The sequence below is a fragment of the Ctenocephalides felis genome, unplaced genomic scaffold, assembly GCF_003426905.1.
Source record: "Ctenocephalides felis isolate EL2017-DRISC unplaced genomic scaffold, ASM342690v1 CF-g0.4_SCAFFOLD_01886, whole genome shotgun sequence".
NCBI classification, from domain to species: domain Eukaryota; kingdom Metazoa; phylum Arthropoda; class Insecta; order Siphonaptera; family Pulicidae; genus Ctenocephalides; species Ctenocephalides felis.
This window is the reverse complement of record NW_020538040.1, coordinates 59,417,202-59,434,582: the sequence shown is the minus strand read 5'-3', so window position 1 is coordinate 59,434,582 and position 17,381 is coordinate 59,417,202. Positions and strand designations below refer to the sequence as shown.

Genomic DNA, 17,381 nt, shown 5'->3' with positions numbered 1-17,381 from the left:
CTACTATTATGAATAAATTAAATTCGTATTTTCAAACATAGTGATGTATTTAATAATACCGTGAATGAGGTAGAGATATAAATAATCTGTACAAGTTACTAAATGTATTTTGGTTTAATTTAAGAAAAAGCGATGTAATGCACCGTGGAAAGAATAATGAAACTTATTTTTTATAACCATATTGATGAATCATATCGCTCACCATCTATAACTTTGAATTCTTCAGTTGCCATTTTTTTACAAACTCAAATTAATATTCAAAATATTAGTTGTATATAAATTTTAAAAAAATTGACAGTAGGTATGCATACCATTTAATTTTAAATTTTCGATTATTAATAGTTATTGTTTTGTTTAATTATTTAAAGTATGACAGTTTATTATAAGTGAATAGATAATAAAGTATATATTTTGCTGGTACATTTGTCATTATATTTCTTTTTTATTATTAAAGCAAACTTTAACGAAGCGTAGAACGGGGCTTAAAGGTCCGCGAATAAAAAGGCCGACCACCAATATCTTAAATCAAATAAGTTAAGAATTTTTTAACAACAGTATTTGAAAGTAGGGGGTAAAAGATGTAATAATCACCTTGATTATTACGACGTCGCTATCGGGAGAAAAACCACCTATCAAATGAAAAAAACCATTGTTACATTTTTTTAAACAGCAAAAACACGCATATTTACAATGATAAATTAGCTGGGAGTTTTACTGAACATAGTCAGACAGTTTATTTGACATGTGTTCTTTGTGCTCAAGATCAAATTGGACCTTTGTACCATTTTTTCTAATTATTTTGATAATTAAATAACAGAACTATTTCGCAGAATTTTGCAAATAAAACACAAGAATATTCAGAAAACACATTCAGTTGAAATAATTTTCACAGTTTGGTGACTTGTAAATTATAGATATTTTTTTAAGTCATCAAAGTCTTTATTTTTATTTTATCGAAATTGCTGTAATAAAGCCTCGATGAAACTAGCTGTAAGTGGAATTCTGTCTTAAGGCAATTGGGGCATCGTGCCTTAAGGCAAATTGCTGGAACTTCCCGTACCAAAAATTATTATTTTTTTAAAAACGATTAACATTTTTGAAAAAAATTTACTTCGAAAAAAATAGATTTTTGAGAAACTATAAATTTGACAAAAAAATACTTTTTTTTGAAAAAAAAAAATTTTTTATTCGAAAAAAAATTTTTTTTGAGAAAAAAATTTTTTTTGAAAACAAAAAATTTTTTTGAAAAAAAATGTTCTCTTCATTTTGATATATTTTGAAAATTCTGAACTTTTTTCAAAGCAATCGCACTGCTTGAACTGCATAGAGACGAAATTTCAAAGCTCGCAGGTGCCGCGCCGCCGTCTAACGCATAAGCATTGGTACGGAACCCACAGAAATGTAAAAAAAAATTATACTTATTGTTAAAATCTCTATAAAATATCTGACAATTTGATGTGCTTATGTCTAATGATCATTTTTAACCGCCGAATGGCATTTTTTTTTACTTTTTTCATTAGATCTCCGAAACCGCTAGACCTGCCTTCATGAAAATTTGATTAATTCTTCATCTTGTCAATACAAGTAAAATGTTTTTTGAATTATTCAAATCGGACGCTCCGTTCTCTTAAAAACGGAGGTAATGTTTTTGGCACTTTTTGCCCCGTATCTTCGGAACGGCTAGACTTGCCTTTGCCAAAAACTAATCAGCACGTCTCCTTATCAATACGAATCGATTGTTTTTTGAATTATTCAAATCGGTTGATCCGTGTTCCCGAAATCGTCGACGAAAATTTGTATCCGCACATACATACACACACGTACATACATACATACATACATACATACATACATACATACATACATACATACATACATACATACACACACACACACACACACACACACATACATCCATTTTTTCTAAGGTATGCCAAAATGTTCAGAAACCTCTGAAACGTAAAGATATATAAAAATTTTCATTTTCGATTTTTTTGCGATTACTATAACTTACCCTACGGGAAGTTAATAAATTAAGTGATAACTGAATGTAGTAGATATATGTATAGTTATAATTTGTATCATATTCACTAATATAAATACATAATATTTTAAAATATTATTTGGTGCTGCTAATATATATAAGTGAAAAGTTCGATTTCTATTTAGGTCATTTGTCTAATTTAGTTTTAACTAATAGTTTATAAAATTTAGGAATATTATACCTGGACTCTCGTGACTGTTTACCATTTTTACACATGTAATCTATTATAAATTACTTGAAAATAATTTATATTTGGTTTTCACTTCATTAACTATGACCAAATAAAAACTGTTTGATCAATATATTCTGCACTAACAACAGACTTCTGATTTGAATGAACGTATATTTGCTAGTCAATAAACGTTCCAATCATATTTAACCAAGAAATCATATTTTCAAGTATTTTTTATATTATATTATTATTTGCTATGGTATTATTTCTCTTCAAAAAGTTATATGGCTACGGGACGTTTGTTTTTATACTACATAACCACATTTATTCGAGTAGTACGACTTGAACTACACAAAATTATATTTGAAAAATGTATTTTTTTATATTTTAAAACATGTTATAATATAGAATTATCATAATAATCCTGAATATTTTTGTTTCAGTTTCGACGGAAAGTATCTGATATTATTAATAAAGAAGATCATGACGATTATTTTTTGATGCGATGGCTTAAAGGTTAGTAAAGACATTATATTATTTATTCAAATCAGACAAAACGTGAAAAGCAAAAAAAAAATTTAATGATTCATTATTAATTAATAGTTTTTTTTGATTTGATGATAAAATATTGTTGTCGATCGATGATATGCACAAGAAAGTTGAAATGTTCTATTATTTAAAATATTTGGAAAATATATATGTATTTATACATATACAATAGAATTTGGCTAATCCGACACTATTGAAAAGCAGATGCTGTCGGATTAGTGGATTGTTCAAATTACTGGAATATAGCGAAAAAGTTTTATATAGCGGAAAAATTTTCAATTAATTTCCACAAAATTGTCCAGCGCTTCGATCGCTGATGATGTTAGATTATGGGAGGTGTCGGAGTATCGAAGTGTCGGATAGTCGAGATTCTACTGTATATATATACACACATCTATATGTATATATATGAATATATATATATATATATATATATATATATATATATAAACTGTTGTAATTTTAGCAAGGAATTGGAACTCGGATGCCGCCGAGAAAATGCTGCGTGATGTAAGTTAAATAGATAAATAATAACACATCTTATATAAAAATCATTTTTATTATAAAACCAAATTTAATTTTCAGTCAATGAGTTGGCGGGTATTTTGGAAAGTAGACACACTCAAAGACTGGAAAGCACCTGAGGTTCTAGTAAAATATTTTCCAAGTGGACTTTCCGGATATGATAAGGACGGAGCTCCCGGTAATTAACTGTTTGAAATAATAATAATATATATGTGCAAACGATTATATTATTCTTTTATTTGCTATTTATTATTATTACTTTTTAAATAATAAAAATCATGTACAGCTATGGAACACGTTATCGTTATGACTTTCACAAGTCTTAAAGCTTTGCTTGTATGTAAACATTTCATTGTAATTTGTATCACATTAATTTCAAAATATTTAATTATTGTTAATGTATTATTCACGAGTATATATTTAAATATAAATTACGGAAAATTATTATGTAGTAACCAGTTAATTGTGGCGGTCTCATTGAACTACGTGCACATTTTTGTGTCATCAAAATCGATGTAAAATTCCTTGGTCATAAAAATCATAGCTTCAAAATATACTAAATATCCTTAAAAAAATTTTGCTTACTTTTTTTCAAAAATTGCAATAACCAATGATCAAAGTTTTATAGACATGACTAGTATACTCGTCAATACACAAAATTTTGCCACTTCATGACGAGCATATTCGTCAATGGCAGTTAACTGGGTAAATGCTATGCAATGTTTAAAAATTAATGTGTTTTACAACATCTCTTACTCATTTATTTTTCTCATCGTTATTTGCATTATACAAATTAAAGGATTTATGTCCAAATTGTTATTCGCTGACATATGCATTGTTAAAACAAAATCTATAGTTTATAGATATTAGTTTATTATAAATTAACAATACACTTGTAGTTTGATTTATGCCTCGACTATTATCATATTTACTGCTACTGCATGAGTTGCAAATAGTTACGAGATAAAATATATGAACTGCAACTGTAAGTTATATGTTAACATGATTTAAAATAATTTTAGTTATAATTCTTCCATTCATTGGATTGGACATAACTGGACTTCTGCATTCGGCTAATAAAAATGATTTCTTCAGAACAGTTATTCTGTATTTAGAAAATTACTTAGAGATTGCAAAACAACAGAGAAAATTACATGGAGAAGCTGCAAGTCAGGTTATTGGAATCATCGATATGGAAGGGTTTAGCATAAAACCATTTTTATGGAGGCCTGGTGAGAAAATAATATATAAGAGAAATATGGATTTACTTCAGTTTCTATTTATCGTTCAATACAATTTATTTTATAACTGATTTATTACTAGCTATCAAATGTCAAGGTGAAAAAACTTATTTCTTCACAGTTTAAAATGCTTTATTGTTTTGGTTATCATGCCTCGTCCATTATCATATTTACTACTTTTGTTCTGACAATGAGTTGCAAATAGTTACTAGATAAAATATATGAACTGCAACTGTAAGATATATATGTTAACATGATAAGGTATTGATTATTTGTATTATTATAAAATAAGTGATTATTACCAAACCTCTAAAAAATGAAATTAGTTCTTATTGGCAATGACGATGAATTGAATTTGATCTATTACAGCAAAATAGTTTAGAGAGTTTTAGGAACTGAAATGATTTAGTGCAAAAATCAAATCTTTTGTTCAATTAGTTCTCAATCAATTCGAATCATACGGCTTTTGAATAAAAATATAGGATAAGACGTATAATATACCTGTGCATAAAAATGAGCTTTAAATAGGTGTAAAATTGAATTCTATAAGTTTCAGAATTAATATTTATTTTATATATTTATTTATTTTGATTTCTATTTACAGCTGCGGAAGCTGTGATAACTTTAATAAAAATGTATGAAGCTAACTATCCTGAAATCCTAAAAATATGTTATATTATTAATGGTATGTTGTGTTATAAATACTTTATAAAAAATATTTTGGCAACATGTATCTAAATTAATGTCACCTTGCATTGTAGCACCAAAGGTATTTAGTTTAGCATTCAATGTGGTCAAAGGCTTTATGAATGAAATAACTATTAGCAAAATTCAAATAATGGATACTAATCGCAATAAATGGCAAAAGGCTATCTTGAAACAAGTTCCTGCTTCGCAGTTACCAAAACACTATGGTGGAGAGCAGGTTGATCCAGATGGTGATCCCAGATGCCCAAGCAGGGTAAAAGCGCATGTTCAATACATCTTTCGTAAATAATAAAATAAATATAATTATTTTTATATGATGCGTTAATTCAATAATTTGTTTTTTCATTAATTTTGTTAAAATTAATGTAACATTTTACCATATTTTTCAGTGGCTTCACAAGGCTTCTAATTATTTAAAATTTATATAATTTTTTTGTCATTTTATTAGCAATAAATGTAATACACTATATTAACTATAATTCGGCAAAACTAATTTAACAGTTTTCGAAACTAGGAAAAACAAGGGTCTCTCAAACCATGATTTCGCCAACGCATACGCGTACTGATATTTTTATATTAGACTAGGTAACCCGGCAAACGTTGTTTAGCCATCAAAAATATTTCTAGAAAAAAATTAGTATAAAAAATAACTAGCTGATTATAAATGTAGAAGTGTGTAGCATATAAGTGAAATAGGCAGCTAACACATTTTAAATTGACGGTTCACCCACTGCGACGCATGCCTCATATAAATATTTCTGGGACATTTAATAGTCACTGCAAGTCCCAGCCTAATCTGGAACTGATTCCATATAAATTGAATTGGCATATTTGATTGATTATTCAAGGTTTTTATATATTATTAACATATTTTTCATTAATTTATAAGTTACGAAGCAAGAATTACAAGCCGAACAATCATTTTTCAATTATTTTGTTGCATGTTTGGCGAATCGGGTGAGATTTCAAAAACTCTGTTGAAAAATTTACAGTTTGGCATAGATTAGCATGGAACCTAGTTTCCGGTCAAAAACTATTGCATCTTCAGATTTTAATATTTTTGCTCTCTAAATAAACTATGTACTGTGTACTGTGTGAATACTTTAGGAAATATTTGTATAATGTAATGTAAATTTATTTCAATTTGATAAAATCACTGAATACTTCAATTTTATTTATTCAGATAAGACAAGGCGGAAAAGTTGACAAAGAATATTATCTAGAAAATGTAGATGGACCACAGGAGGATTACCAGGAAGTCACAATCAATAGAGGGGATAAATTTACTATAGATTTTCATTGTAGTGAATCTGGATGTTTCTTGAAGTGAGAATTATATGAATTAGAGTTTTATAATCTGTCATCTTTATGCAGTATCATATTTTTCTTTCATCAATTATATTGCTTATATTGAGTGCAGATACATATGATAACATATTGGGGGCGTCGATTAATCACGCGAGGTTTTTAGGGGGAGGGGGGGTTTGACAAAAAATCACAAAATATTACGCGGGAGAGGGAGGGGTATAATAAGATATCACGTGTACTTATTTTTTAACTATTTTTTTTTAAATCAAACATTTTCAAAAAAAATTCTAAAATTTTACAGTTTTTTAACGTAACTAAAAATACACGTGATCTTTGGTGGGGGAGGGGAGGTAATTTTGAATATCACCATGTATCACCGAGGGGGGGGAGGGTCCGAAAATCCTTAAAAACTCGCTCACGTGATTAGTGAACGCCTCCTATTGCAATAACATTTCTCGACAATTGAAATTCTTCTGGATGCACAAATATTTATAAAAAATATCTAGGATACCTGACATCCAGATTTATTGTCAAAAAACTATTGTTTTAAAATGGCATAAAGATATTACTAATTTTTAATATATCTTTAGATGGGACTTTAAAACTGAAGGTCATGATATTGCCTTTGGAGTTGAAAAGAAAAATAAAGATGGATCCAAAAATGTTGTGATACCTACAGCAAGAGTTGGTGCTAACCATTTTGACGAAATTGGCTTTATTGAAACGGAACCTGATAATACATGTAAGTTAAATATGAAAAAAGTATAAAAATGTCTTTAATTTTTGGGGCTTAATTAAAATTTATCCACTTTGCGAGTTTTAGGCGGGGTTTGTCTGCTTAGTTTATTTTAAAAAAAATCAATCAATAACCCATTTGTATATTTGTACTATAATATTATATGTACTATTATATTATAATATATATATATATATATATATATATATACATGTATATTCATATTAATATTTATCATTTTAGATACAGTCATATTTGATAATTCGTACTCAGTGCTGAGAAATAAGAAACTGCAGTATTCAGTAATGCTGACACCTCCAGTCAATCCTGAAATTACAAATCAAGAAAACGAAATTTCTTCATTTTAAGTGTGATTCAAAGTTACAAATGTTTATCTAATAAATAAGATGTTAAGCACTAAGACAAATTAAGTGATTATTTTTAATTTATATTTGAAAAATATATTTTTATATTGTACATATGCACAATTTCTAATTGATAATATAATTAACACTATCATATATAAATTAATACCGACTTGTTTTAAATGTTTTACAAACAAACAAATTTTCACAGCGGCGGAAACAAACAGCTGCGCGTTTCTATTTTCATCTTTTTTACTTCAAGGTGGCAATTCTCAATAATTTTATATAGCCTACCTTTAATTTAGCTATTTATCTTTTTTTTAATCAATCTGTATTTCTAGTTTTTTTCTAGGTCTGCACTTGAGCTTACTACCTTACAGCATTCTAATTTCTAATTTATTCTATCTGACTTAACTAACGATGTGTCTGTTTTCGTTCATGAATAAACACGCGAAAAATTGACCGGATCGATTAATCGATAGAATAAACCTACGAAATCACACTTTAATTTTGATATACAATTATAAAAAATTCTGAAACAAAACAAATTCAAACGGAAATATAAAAAATTATTTAAATAAAAAGAAAGAAAACAAAAAGTACTACTTAGATTTCTTTTCCCTTTGTATAAGTAGCATGAAGAACCAGAATAAGTCAAAGTCAAATCTGGTCCAATTTGCAATCGACATAAACGCAGATTTAAATGCCTAGAAAGAGCTTTGGCTTTGATATCTTAATACAAGCGGTTCAGACGGTGGCGACTTGAAAGAAACAGATTTTCATCTTATTAGAAACCTAAAAAATTAAAAAGAACAGTGGCAAAAGAGTAATGATTGATCACAAAAAAAATTCAGATTGTTGGAGCAAAAAGGCGATGAATACCATATTAAACTAGTTGGTATTGGTATTTTGCCTTGAGGCAAGTTACATGAATTCCCGATTTGTGTAAATAATCGACTTAATCTATGATAGGTAAATTAATTTATGAGTAGTTAAAAGTATTCGAAGTGGATTTATTACACATTATTGAAAATCGAACACGTCAACCCGGTCGGAGTATTTTTTAAAAGCAAATTTTCAAAAATCAATAATTTTTATAATTGAGCCAGTTTTTTGTAGGACTTTAATTGTTTAGTATGTTCATTAAGACCAAGTACTCTATCGTTATACCAAGTAAATCATCTAATTTTAATTTTAACAAATGTCACAAGAACTACTCATTTTCTCAAACTTTGATGTATTTTTAAAATTAAACTACTTGTTGTAAGGCTGTAATATTTCAGTAAGTTCTGTAAGACCATGATATATATCGCCAAAAAAAGTTCTACGAAAATCGGCTTAAATTTTTTTATCAACAGTTAATTACAAGAAAACGGCTCGGTAGATTTTCACCTAAAACTAATTAGTATCATTCCCAACTAATATCTTTCGAACAATTATTGATTTTTTAAAATCGATTCGGTAGTATAAGCTTAAATGTGGACGAAAAGTTTAACATTTTTTTCCAAATTACAAGAAAACGGCTCGGCCGATCGTCGCACAAAACTGAGAAACGATAATCCTCATCGAGATACATCAAATGGTTTTCAAATTTCTGAAATCGGTTTAGGCGTTTTTGAGCAAACGTCGATGAAAGTTTTAATTTTGACAAATGCCAAAAAGACCATACTAATTTTTGCAAACTTTGACGAACTTTTAAAGCTAAACGAGTTGTCGTAGGGCCGTAATATTTTAGTATGATCTAGAAGACTATAGTATCTACCGTCAAAAAAATAATAATAAAAATCGACGAAAAAAAATTTTTTAACACCTTATTACAAGAAAACGGCCCGGCCGATCTCTACCAAAAACTAATCAGGTCGATTCCCAACCAATATCTTTCGAACGATTTTTGAATTTTCAAAATCGATTCAGAATTGCGAGCTAAAACGTGGAAGAAAAGTTTTTCACTTTTCTGCTATTTACGAAGAAACGGCTTGGCCGATCGTCGCACTGACACACAATAGTCCTCATCGAGATACATCGAATGGCTTTTAAATTTTTGAAATCGGTCTAGCCGTTTTTGAGAAAACGGCGATTTACGGCAAAAAATCTGTTGATGCACACGCACACACACACATACATACTTTTTCCAAATTTGGTCTCATTCGATTCAGAATGGCTTGAAACGTCGAGAAAACATAAAATTAGCGGATCGGATTTTTTGATGAAAACATAAACTTCTCCTTCGGGAAGTTAATAATTATGCAATAGGAAAAATCTTACTAAATCTTATTAAAAATCAAAGTGAATAAAGAGAATATGTGAATATGATAAGCGACGTGTGAGGAGTTGTTTCCAGTAGAAAAACTACTGGAAAAATTGCGCACCAGAGAAATGCAGGAACTAACCGAATTGGTAAATGAAATAAAATCGAGGTTTGCTTTTAAGCAAAATCGAAAGCGATGATTTCGCACTACAGAATGGTTTGTGAGCAGGTTAACACGTTGACTGCGGAGGTCTTTGGAGCCATATCGTTTTCCTATGCTAAAACGTTTTATTTGCAAAACAGTTTGGTTTTCCTCTAATTCGATTATATTATGAAGTATTTTTCTTCTTTTGAAGAACGAAAGCTGTCGATACCTTGTCGGCAGCCACATCAAAATAGATGATCTTTTTGTTTATTTTTGTTTGTGTTTTGTTTATTTTTTATAAAAGTGCAAAAGGTTGTAACAATTTATGAGGTTGAAAGTAACAATTGACATTTAAACTTGCTCTAAAATATTTATTGTATTCTCGACAGCCGCAACAGGAGAGAAGAAGGGGATGTTGACACATTGTCGACACCCGCAGTCAACGTGTTAAGGGGAGTAATGAAGAAGAATCTATATGTAATAGTGTTAACGTATAAAATAAATAAAAATAAATCTCTAAAACAGATTGTTTCATTTTTTTTTAAATCTGCATATTATGTAAGTGGTTATGTAACAATTTAGACACGAATCTATCTAATAAAGTAATAAACTCAGTATACTAATGAAGTAATAAATCACAATGTGCAAAATTAAATAACTATAGTTATAACAATACTTCTAACTAGATCCTGTTTTTGTGCGGCTTTTGGGAACGTATAAAAGAAGTCACACAACAAATAATTAATAAATTATTAAATATTAAATATTAAATAAATTTCATAATCTATTACATATAATAAACAAGTTCGTTATATTGAATTTTTTATGCGGTGGATAGGAATGTAGTTGTCGAAGAAAATTCAAAATGTTACATAAAACGTAAGTTGTTCTAAAAATTTTAATACTATCTAATAAAGTTAATATTTTAAGAAATAAAATATCCAAATTTGAATTATGCAGTACACATTATGTGCACTGAGGGTTTTGCCAAAAATGTCTTATTACTTTAATACCTTCTTTACATTACATTTAAAAAACGTTAGAAATAAGAAGCGGGCAAGCTCTTCTCTGTAAAACTTATTGCCCTGATTTTATCCTAAGCTTCTCTTGCCAGCACATGAGAGCAGAATCAAAAAACATTTGTCGCCAGGGCAACGAGTTTCATCAATTGGCCACCATGTAGAGGCATGTCGATTTTATTGACATTTTTATGAACTTGCCGCTGCTTTTCAATTTCACATTTATTTCAAAAAAAATTACATGGTATTAGTTTGTCGAAGTTTTGAATATTGAGGAATGTCAAATGTGCTGAGTGGCCGAATGATCTATTTTATGTTTATTTATCTTATTTATCTATGGACTGAATTATATTCAGATCCAGAAAGAAGAGTAAGGTAAATGTACATTATTCCGGGAGTTTTTCATTTCGATCGCAAAATAAGAAAACCATCGGTAAATAATAATTATATACAATAGCACATCAATTAAAATTTGAATCTCAACAAAATAGCACGATTTTCGAATTTAAATATTAGTTTTTGTAGCCGTAAAAGCTTTTGAGCGCATCGGTCGTAACCCGATTGCCACTCTGTACTAGCTTGTTAGCTAGGTTAATATGGCGGTTCCATTGCTTAAGGTTTTTATTCGATGCCGATAAGCTTTTAATCGATTCAAATTTGTGAAATTATTGATCAGTATTAATAAGAGATTAGTTTTATAGTTAATTCGAGCATACATTTGTCAACAAATTGTCTATTTCATGACTTACCTAATTAGGTTCACACAACTGAGCCAGTGAACGTGATTTATGCTTATTTATCTAGGGTGATTCCGTGATCTTCTTCTTCTTATACTTTTCCACTATCTATGATTCCGTGATTATCCCGCAATTACGAAAAGTAGACTTGAAATATTTTTGTCTTTTATTTTCATCTGTGATTAAATTCGGAAGTGTTTCTGGTGTTAATAAGATTGGTAATGACTACAGAATACTGTAACGTAATTACGGTATATGTTTTTTTTTAATTATTAACCCTAATATTTGGGCTTGAAATGACCACTCGTAAGAAAGTACACAATTTTTGTTACTTATTTCCGGGCATTATGTCACGAGCCGAATTTTATCACGGAATTAGAGACAAACTAGTGGTACCGCAAAATGCCGATTAATTCTATAAATAAAATTCTACGCCGAAAAATTTTAATCTATAATGATCTCATAAGTCTAATTTATTGAATAGAACAGTTTTAGCTCGTTCACTTTCCTACTTTTTTTTTTTACAAATCACCTTCAAAGTCAAACGTTCCTTAACATCTCGTAATATATGTTCGAGTTCTTTATCCATGTTCGAGTTCCTTATCCATGTTCGAGTTTCCTTATCCACGTTCGAGTTCAATTTTTCTTTGTTGAAGAAAATAGAAAATACATTTTTATACCTATTTATCTATGAGTACACTTCTCTTTAAATAAATAAAAAGCATACATAAATATACTCTTCTTTTATCTATGATAAAAAGTATACTTTTCTTTTATCTATGCTTATTTATATTTTATCTATGGTTGTATACTCTTCTTTTATCTATGGTTACGCGCCATCCATAGATAAAAGAGGAGTATGATACCATCTGTCTGGCGTGTTTTTGTTTCTATGGTATGGAGTCATGGTATGGTCGAAAAATTCTGTTACAAACAGTCTCTTTGGTTTATTTTCTAGAGTGAAATTTTGATAGATGTGTTTTTATTGTGATTATATATTCAAAATTAGTGTAATAAGTATTTTACATATTGTATTTTGTGTTCATTTATATAGATTATATATTTTATGATATCATATGCGCTTTCTTAAGGTAAACTTAATGCGATTTAAAATAAAACGTTTTTAACAATAATGTTTTGCGCCTGAACTTGTTGATATTGTTAAGCAATTAATTTAATAATCTTGGTATTTGTGCATTTCTTTTTTTAACATAATTCTTATTTTAATATTTACTTGTATTTATTTCATATGTTCAATATCCTTGATGCTACTTATTGCACTATAATACGAAACCTTCTGATGACAGTTATATACTGGCATAAAGCAAATTTTTTAGTATATTTTCGCACGATTTTCTTTGTAGTAAGTAGTTAGTACATATTTATGTTAAAGTCAATGCATAATTTTGTTATATCAAAAATTCTTTAGGTTATGAGAACAAAACTTCATAGGAAAACCATCTAGTTCAGAACTTAGTTTCAAATTCATTTCAAAATGTTTGGAAGTGCTAAACCGAGTTTTGGTACTTCAACTAGTACGACAGGATTTGGCACATTCGGCACTCCTTCTAATGCTAGTCCATTTGGACAATCAACTTTTGGTAAGGAGCACATATTATATATATATATATATATATATATATATATATATATATATATATCAAAAGTATTATGAGTGATTAGATATTAATTTGGAAATATGAACACTACTTTTAATTGTAATAATTTTACAAACGTTTCGAGACTAGGTCCGTAACTTTTATGTAACAGTTAGCATGTATTTCTACATCCATATTTTAATTATTATAAATGATTTTGCACTGAGGATGAGACAAGCCTAGTCTCAAAACATTTGTAAAATCAAAATTATTTAATAAATAAGTGTAAAAAGATTGCTGTGTGTTCATATTTCCAAATTAATATCTAATCACATGTATATTGCATTATTATTCTAATTATTTCTAAAATTATTGTTCAATTATTACAAATATTAAGCTATTTTGTCAACAATAGGAAAACCTGCAACTGCTGGGTTTAGTGCAACCCCTACTGTGTTTGGAGCTAGTACTTCCTCGACATCCCTATTTGGTAATGCAGCTCAGCCAGCAACTGGCTTATTTGGAACTCCAGCCGCTGCACCTGCTTTTGGGGCACCCTCTACTACACAATCATTTGGTATGTACATGTACATAACATCAAAGATTAAGTGTGTCAAATAATTAATGAAAGATTGCATTCATAATGAATTAATACAAGTCGATCATGCATTTGTTTCAAATTTATTCTTGGTTAATATACACAAATTGGGAACTCTATACAACTTGCCTTCGGTAATATACCACATACACCTAGTAATGGTTATTATATTTGAACAAAACTTATTGTCAAGACTCACTTAAAATTTATTTATGTCTGAAATATATTCAGTGGTTATGTCCTGTATACAATTTATTATTTTTTTATTGGAATAAATGTTTGCTTTCTTCTATTGAATTTTCAATATTGTCAAATACATATCGTGTCTTCATTTTAAGGTTTTGGCCAGCCAGCTGCAAGCACTTCTTGTTTGGTGGCAATGCTCCAGGATCAGCAGCAGGTACTTCTGGTAGCTTATTTGGTGCAGGCACAACAACATCAGCTTTTGGTCAACCTAATAAAGGTCTACTTTTGGGTTTGGTGCTACACCATCTACTGGTAGTCTATTTGGACAAACTGCTTCAACTCAAGCTCCTACTACTACTGGTTTATTTGGTCAAAGCGCCACTACTCAACCTGGCACAGGCTTGTTTGGGAATACTAGTAAGATTACTTTTGTACTTAGTAGTAAATGCTTTTTTTAAACTTAAATTTTGAGAATGTTCAACTAACATAAAATCAAATCTTTCAAACATTTACATGAAAAATATCATAAAATCTTTTAAGATAGTTTTATGGCAAGTTATAAATTTCAGAAAGTTATTGTACTGACTAGACAATTATGTTGTGAATGAAAATAAATTTACATATCAAATTTGCAAAAATATCTAATAATTTTTATTTTAAAATATATTATTTTGATTTATCATCAAGTTGTAAAAATTTTACATTATAAAATATATCATCCTTTGTTAGTGTGTATTTTAATTCTGCTAAAGAAATTCAGAAATACAGTTTATTACAGTTGCATTAAAAATCGACAGATTGATGTTTCTCATCAGTTTAAGACACATTTTGTTTCCAATTTTTCTGAGTTTGCAAATTGCAGTAAATATGCAATTTGTAATTATTATTTATTTTTTGATAATTAAATAAGATATGTAAACAGATTTTGAACTAGTGTAAAACAACTTGTATATAGGTTTTGCAAGTGGTTCTACTGGGACAGTGATCAAGTTATCAGTCACGGGTACTGATATGATGGTTAAAAGTGGACAAAGCACTTCAATAAATACGAAACATCATTGTATTACATGTATGAAGGTAAGCTTCCTATATTTTTCCCATATTTTTAACTTCAAAAGTGGCCTTCTTTGTCGTGCAATGCACTCCTTAGTAAAGAAAAAATAGATAGTATATTTATGACCTCTTTCTGCTTCCATTCTTCTCATTCAAATATGTTGATATTGTATATATTCCTCATAGCTACTTCAGAGGTTGAGTATGAAATAAATTTTTATATCCAAGTATGTTTTTGTATTTTAATAGTTAGTAATTAGATTGATAGATTATTGTTTATATGGTAACAATACTTTGTGTTAGGAATATGAAGGCAAATCTTTAGAAGAATTACGACTTGAAGATTATATGGCTAATCGCAAAGGTCCTCAATCTGGTGGCATTGGCACTTCTAGTCCTTTCGGTATGGCTCAACCTCAAACAGGTCTTTTTGGTCAGCAAGCTACTTCTACTCCAGCAACAGGAGGAATATTTGGGCAACAAGAAAATAAGTCATTATTTGGTTCAACTACTCCAGCTTTAGGTAAATTAAAATATTCTATTTTAAATTTTAAGTTTCTTAAATTATTTGTGTATTTATTGTTATTGTTAACCACAGTAATTTTAAGCCATTTTAAATTTTTATGCTTTTAAACTTATAATTTACTGAAACTTTTTAGGATTTGGTAGCACAACTCCTGCATTTGGAGAGCAACTACACAGTCTGGAACTAGTTCATTATTTGGTGCCAACCTACTACAGCATTTGGCGCTCAACCAGCTGCAACCACTACATCTGCATTTTCTTTCAATACAAATACGTTTGGAGCTAAGTCAGTTTGTATACATTGAAAATTGAAGTTTTTTTTTTTTCATATATATTAAATGACTATTTAATTTTAGCACTCAAGCAAAACCATTCGGAACCAGCACACCACAAACTGGACTTTTGGACAACCTGCCACAAGTACATTTGGCACAACTACTCCTGGTTTTAGTGGTTTTGGAACACCCACTACACAGGTATAGGTTCTTTCTTTCAACTTTTTAGAGTTAAATTATTACTTAAAATGATAGTTAAAAGCATGATACTTTTATTGAATCTTGCAGTCAACTGGTTTATTGGTGCTAAGCCTGGAGGTAGCCCTTTCAATATGCCTGCTTCAACCAGCACAGGATTTGGAGCTTTTGGTCAGACAGCAACAACAACTACAGCTACTTCAAGCTTATTTGGTGCCAAGCCAGCTACTACTGGATTTGGTGCAACAAATACAGGTATTTACTTATCATATATATATATATATATATATATATATTTATTTTTTTATTTATTAATATACATTACATAAAATATATTTGAATTATCATAATTGACTAATTGAAATTTATATCGAAAAAAAGACGATGCATTAATTGTAATAAAAACTATTAGCTTATGACATAAAATTTTTTGTAGGTTTGGACACCAGCCACTAGTACTGGTTTTGGAGGATTTGGTCAAACAACTACTTCAAACTCTTTATTTAATAATACATTTAACAAACCAGCAACTAGCACTTTGGTTTTGGAAACACTTCTACCAACACCACTTTAGGTAAGAAGTTTTATTTTGTAAAATACAACACGGCCATACAGTTAACATAGCATTTCAATAAATTCTCATAAGACGAACTGCTTTTAGATAAATCTATTTATATTTATTATTTTTTAAGTTATCTTTGACAAGATGAATTTTTTTTATTCTTCATCATTATAATTGAATTAGAAAAATGATAAAATATAATTCATTTATTTTACATAGTCATACATAAATGCTTAATGAATTGATATTCAGGAACTGGTTTAATCTAGGAGGAACGACAAATTCATTATTTGGAGGTACTAACACAGCAGCAAACCTGGTGGATTGTTTGGCACAACAATCCAAGTAGCACTGGGTTATTTGCAGTACAAATACTTTTGGAACAAATAATACTCTTACAACACAGATTGGGCAAGTATGGCCTCTCAAAACATTTTTGTTAGTTTTTAGAACATTAAATTTTAGTTTAAATCTTTTTCTTAATTTTCAAGTAATAATCAAACTATCTTCTAAATTAGGTTTCAATTATTAAAATTTTTTTTAGTTGATGTTTCGTTACCATGAATATAATGGAATAATTATTTTTGTC

General features: G+C 29.1%; 2 protein-coding genes across 2 annotated transcripts; both read left to right on the top strand.

Annotated features, from left to right (window-relative positions):
• The first annotated feature begins 2,655 nt into the window (after nt 1-2,655).
• On the top strand, nt 2,656-7,709 carry LOC113377834 (SEC14-like protein 2). Its single transcript, XM_026618267.1, has 9 exons — nt 2,656-2,732; nt 3,232-3,275; nt 3,351-3,468; nt 4,313-4,522; nt 5,136-5,216; nt 5,293-5,492; nt 6,423-6,565; nt 7,138-7,289; nt 7,527-7,709. The coding sequence occupies exons 1-9, from the start codon at nt 2,717-2,719 to the stop codon at nt 7,649-7,651; spliced, it is 1,089 nt and encodes a 362-aa protein (XP_026474052.1). The 5' UTR covers nt 2,656-2,716; the 3' UTR covers nt 7,652-7,709.
• Nucleotides 7,710-12,830: 5,121 nt separating this feature from the next.
• LOC113375155 (nuclear pore complex protein Nup98-Nup96-like) lies at nt 12,831-14,451 on the top strand. Its single transcript, XM_026615105.1, has 5 exons — nt 12,831-12,888; nt 13,227-13,398; nt 13,811-13,972; nt 14,332-14,389; nt 14,436-14,451. The coding sequence occupies exons 2-5, from the start codon at nt 13,293-13,295 to the stop codon at nt 14,449-14,451; spliced, it is 342 nt and encodes a 113-aa protein (XP_026470890.1). The 5' UTR covers nt 12,831-12,888; nt 13,227-13,292.
• The last annotated feature ends 2,930 nt before the right edge of the window (nt 14,452-17,381 follow it).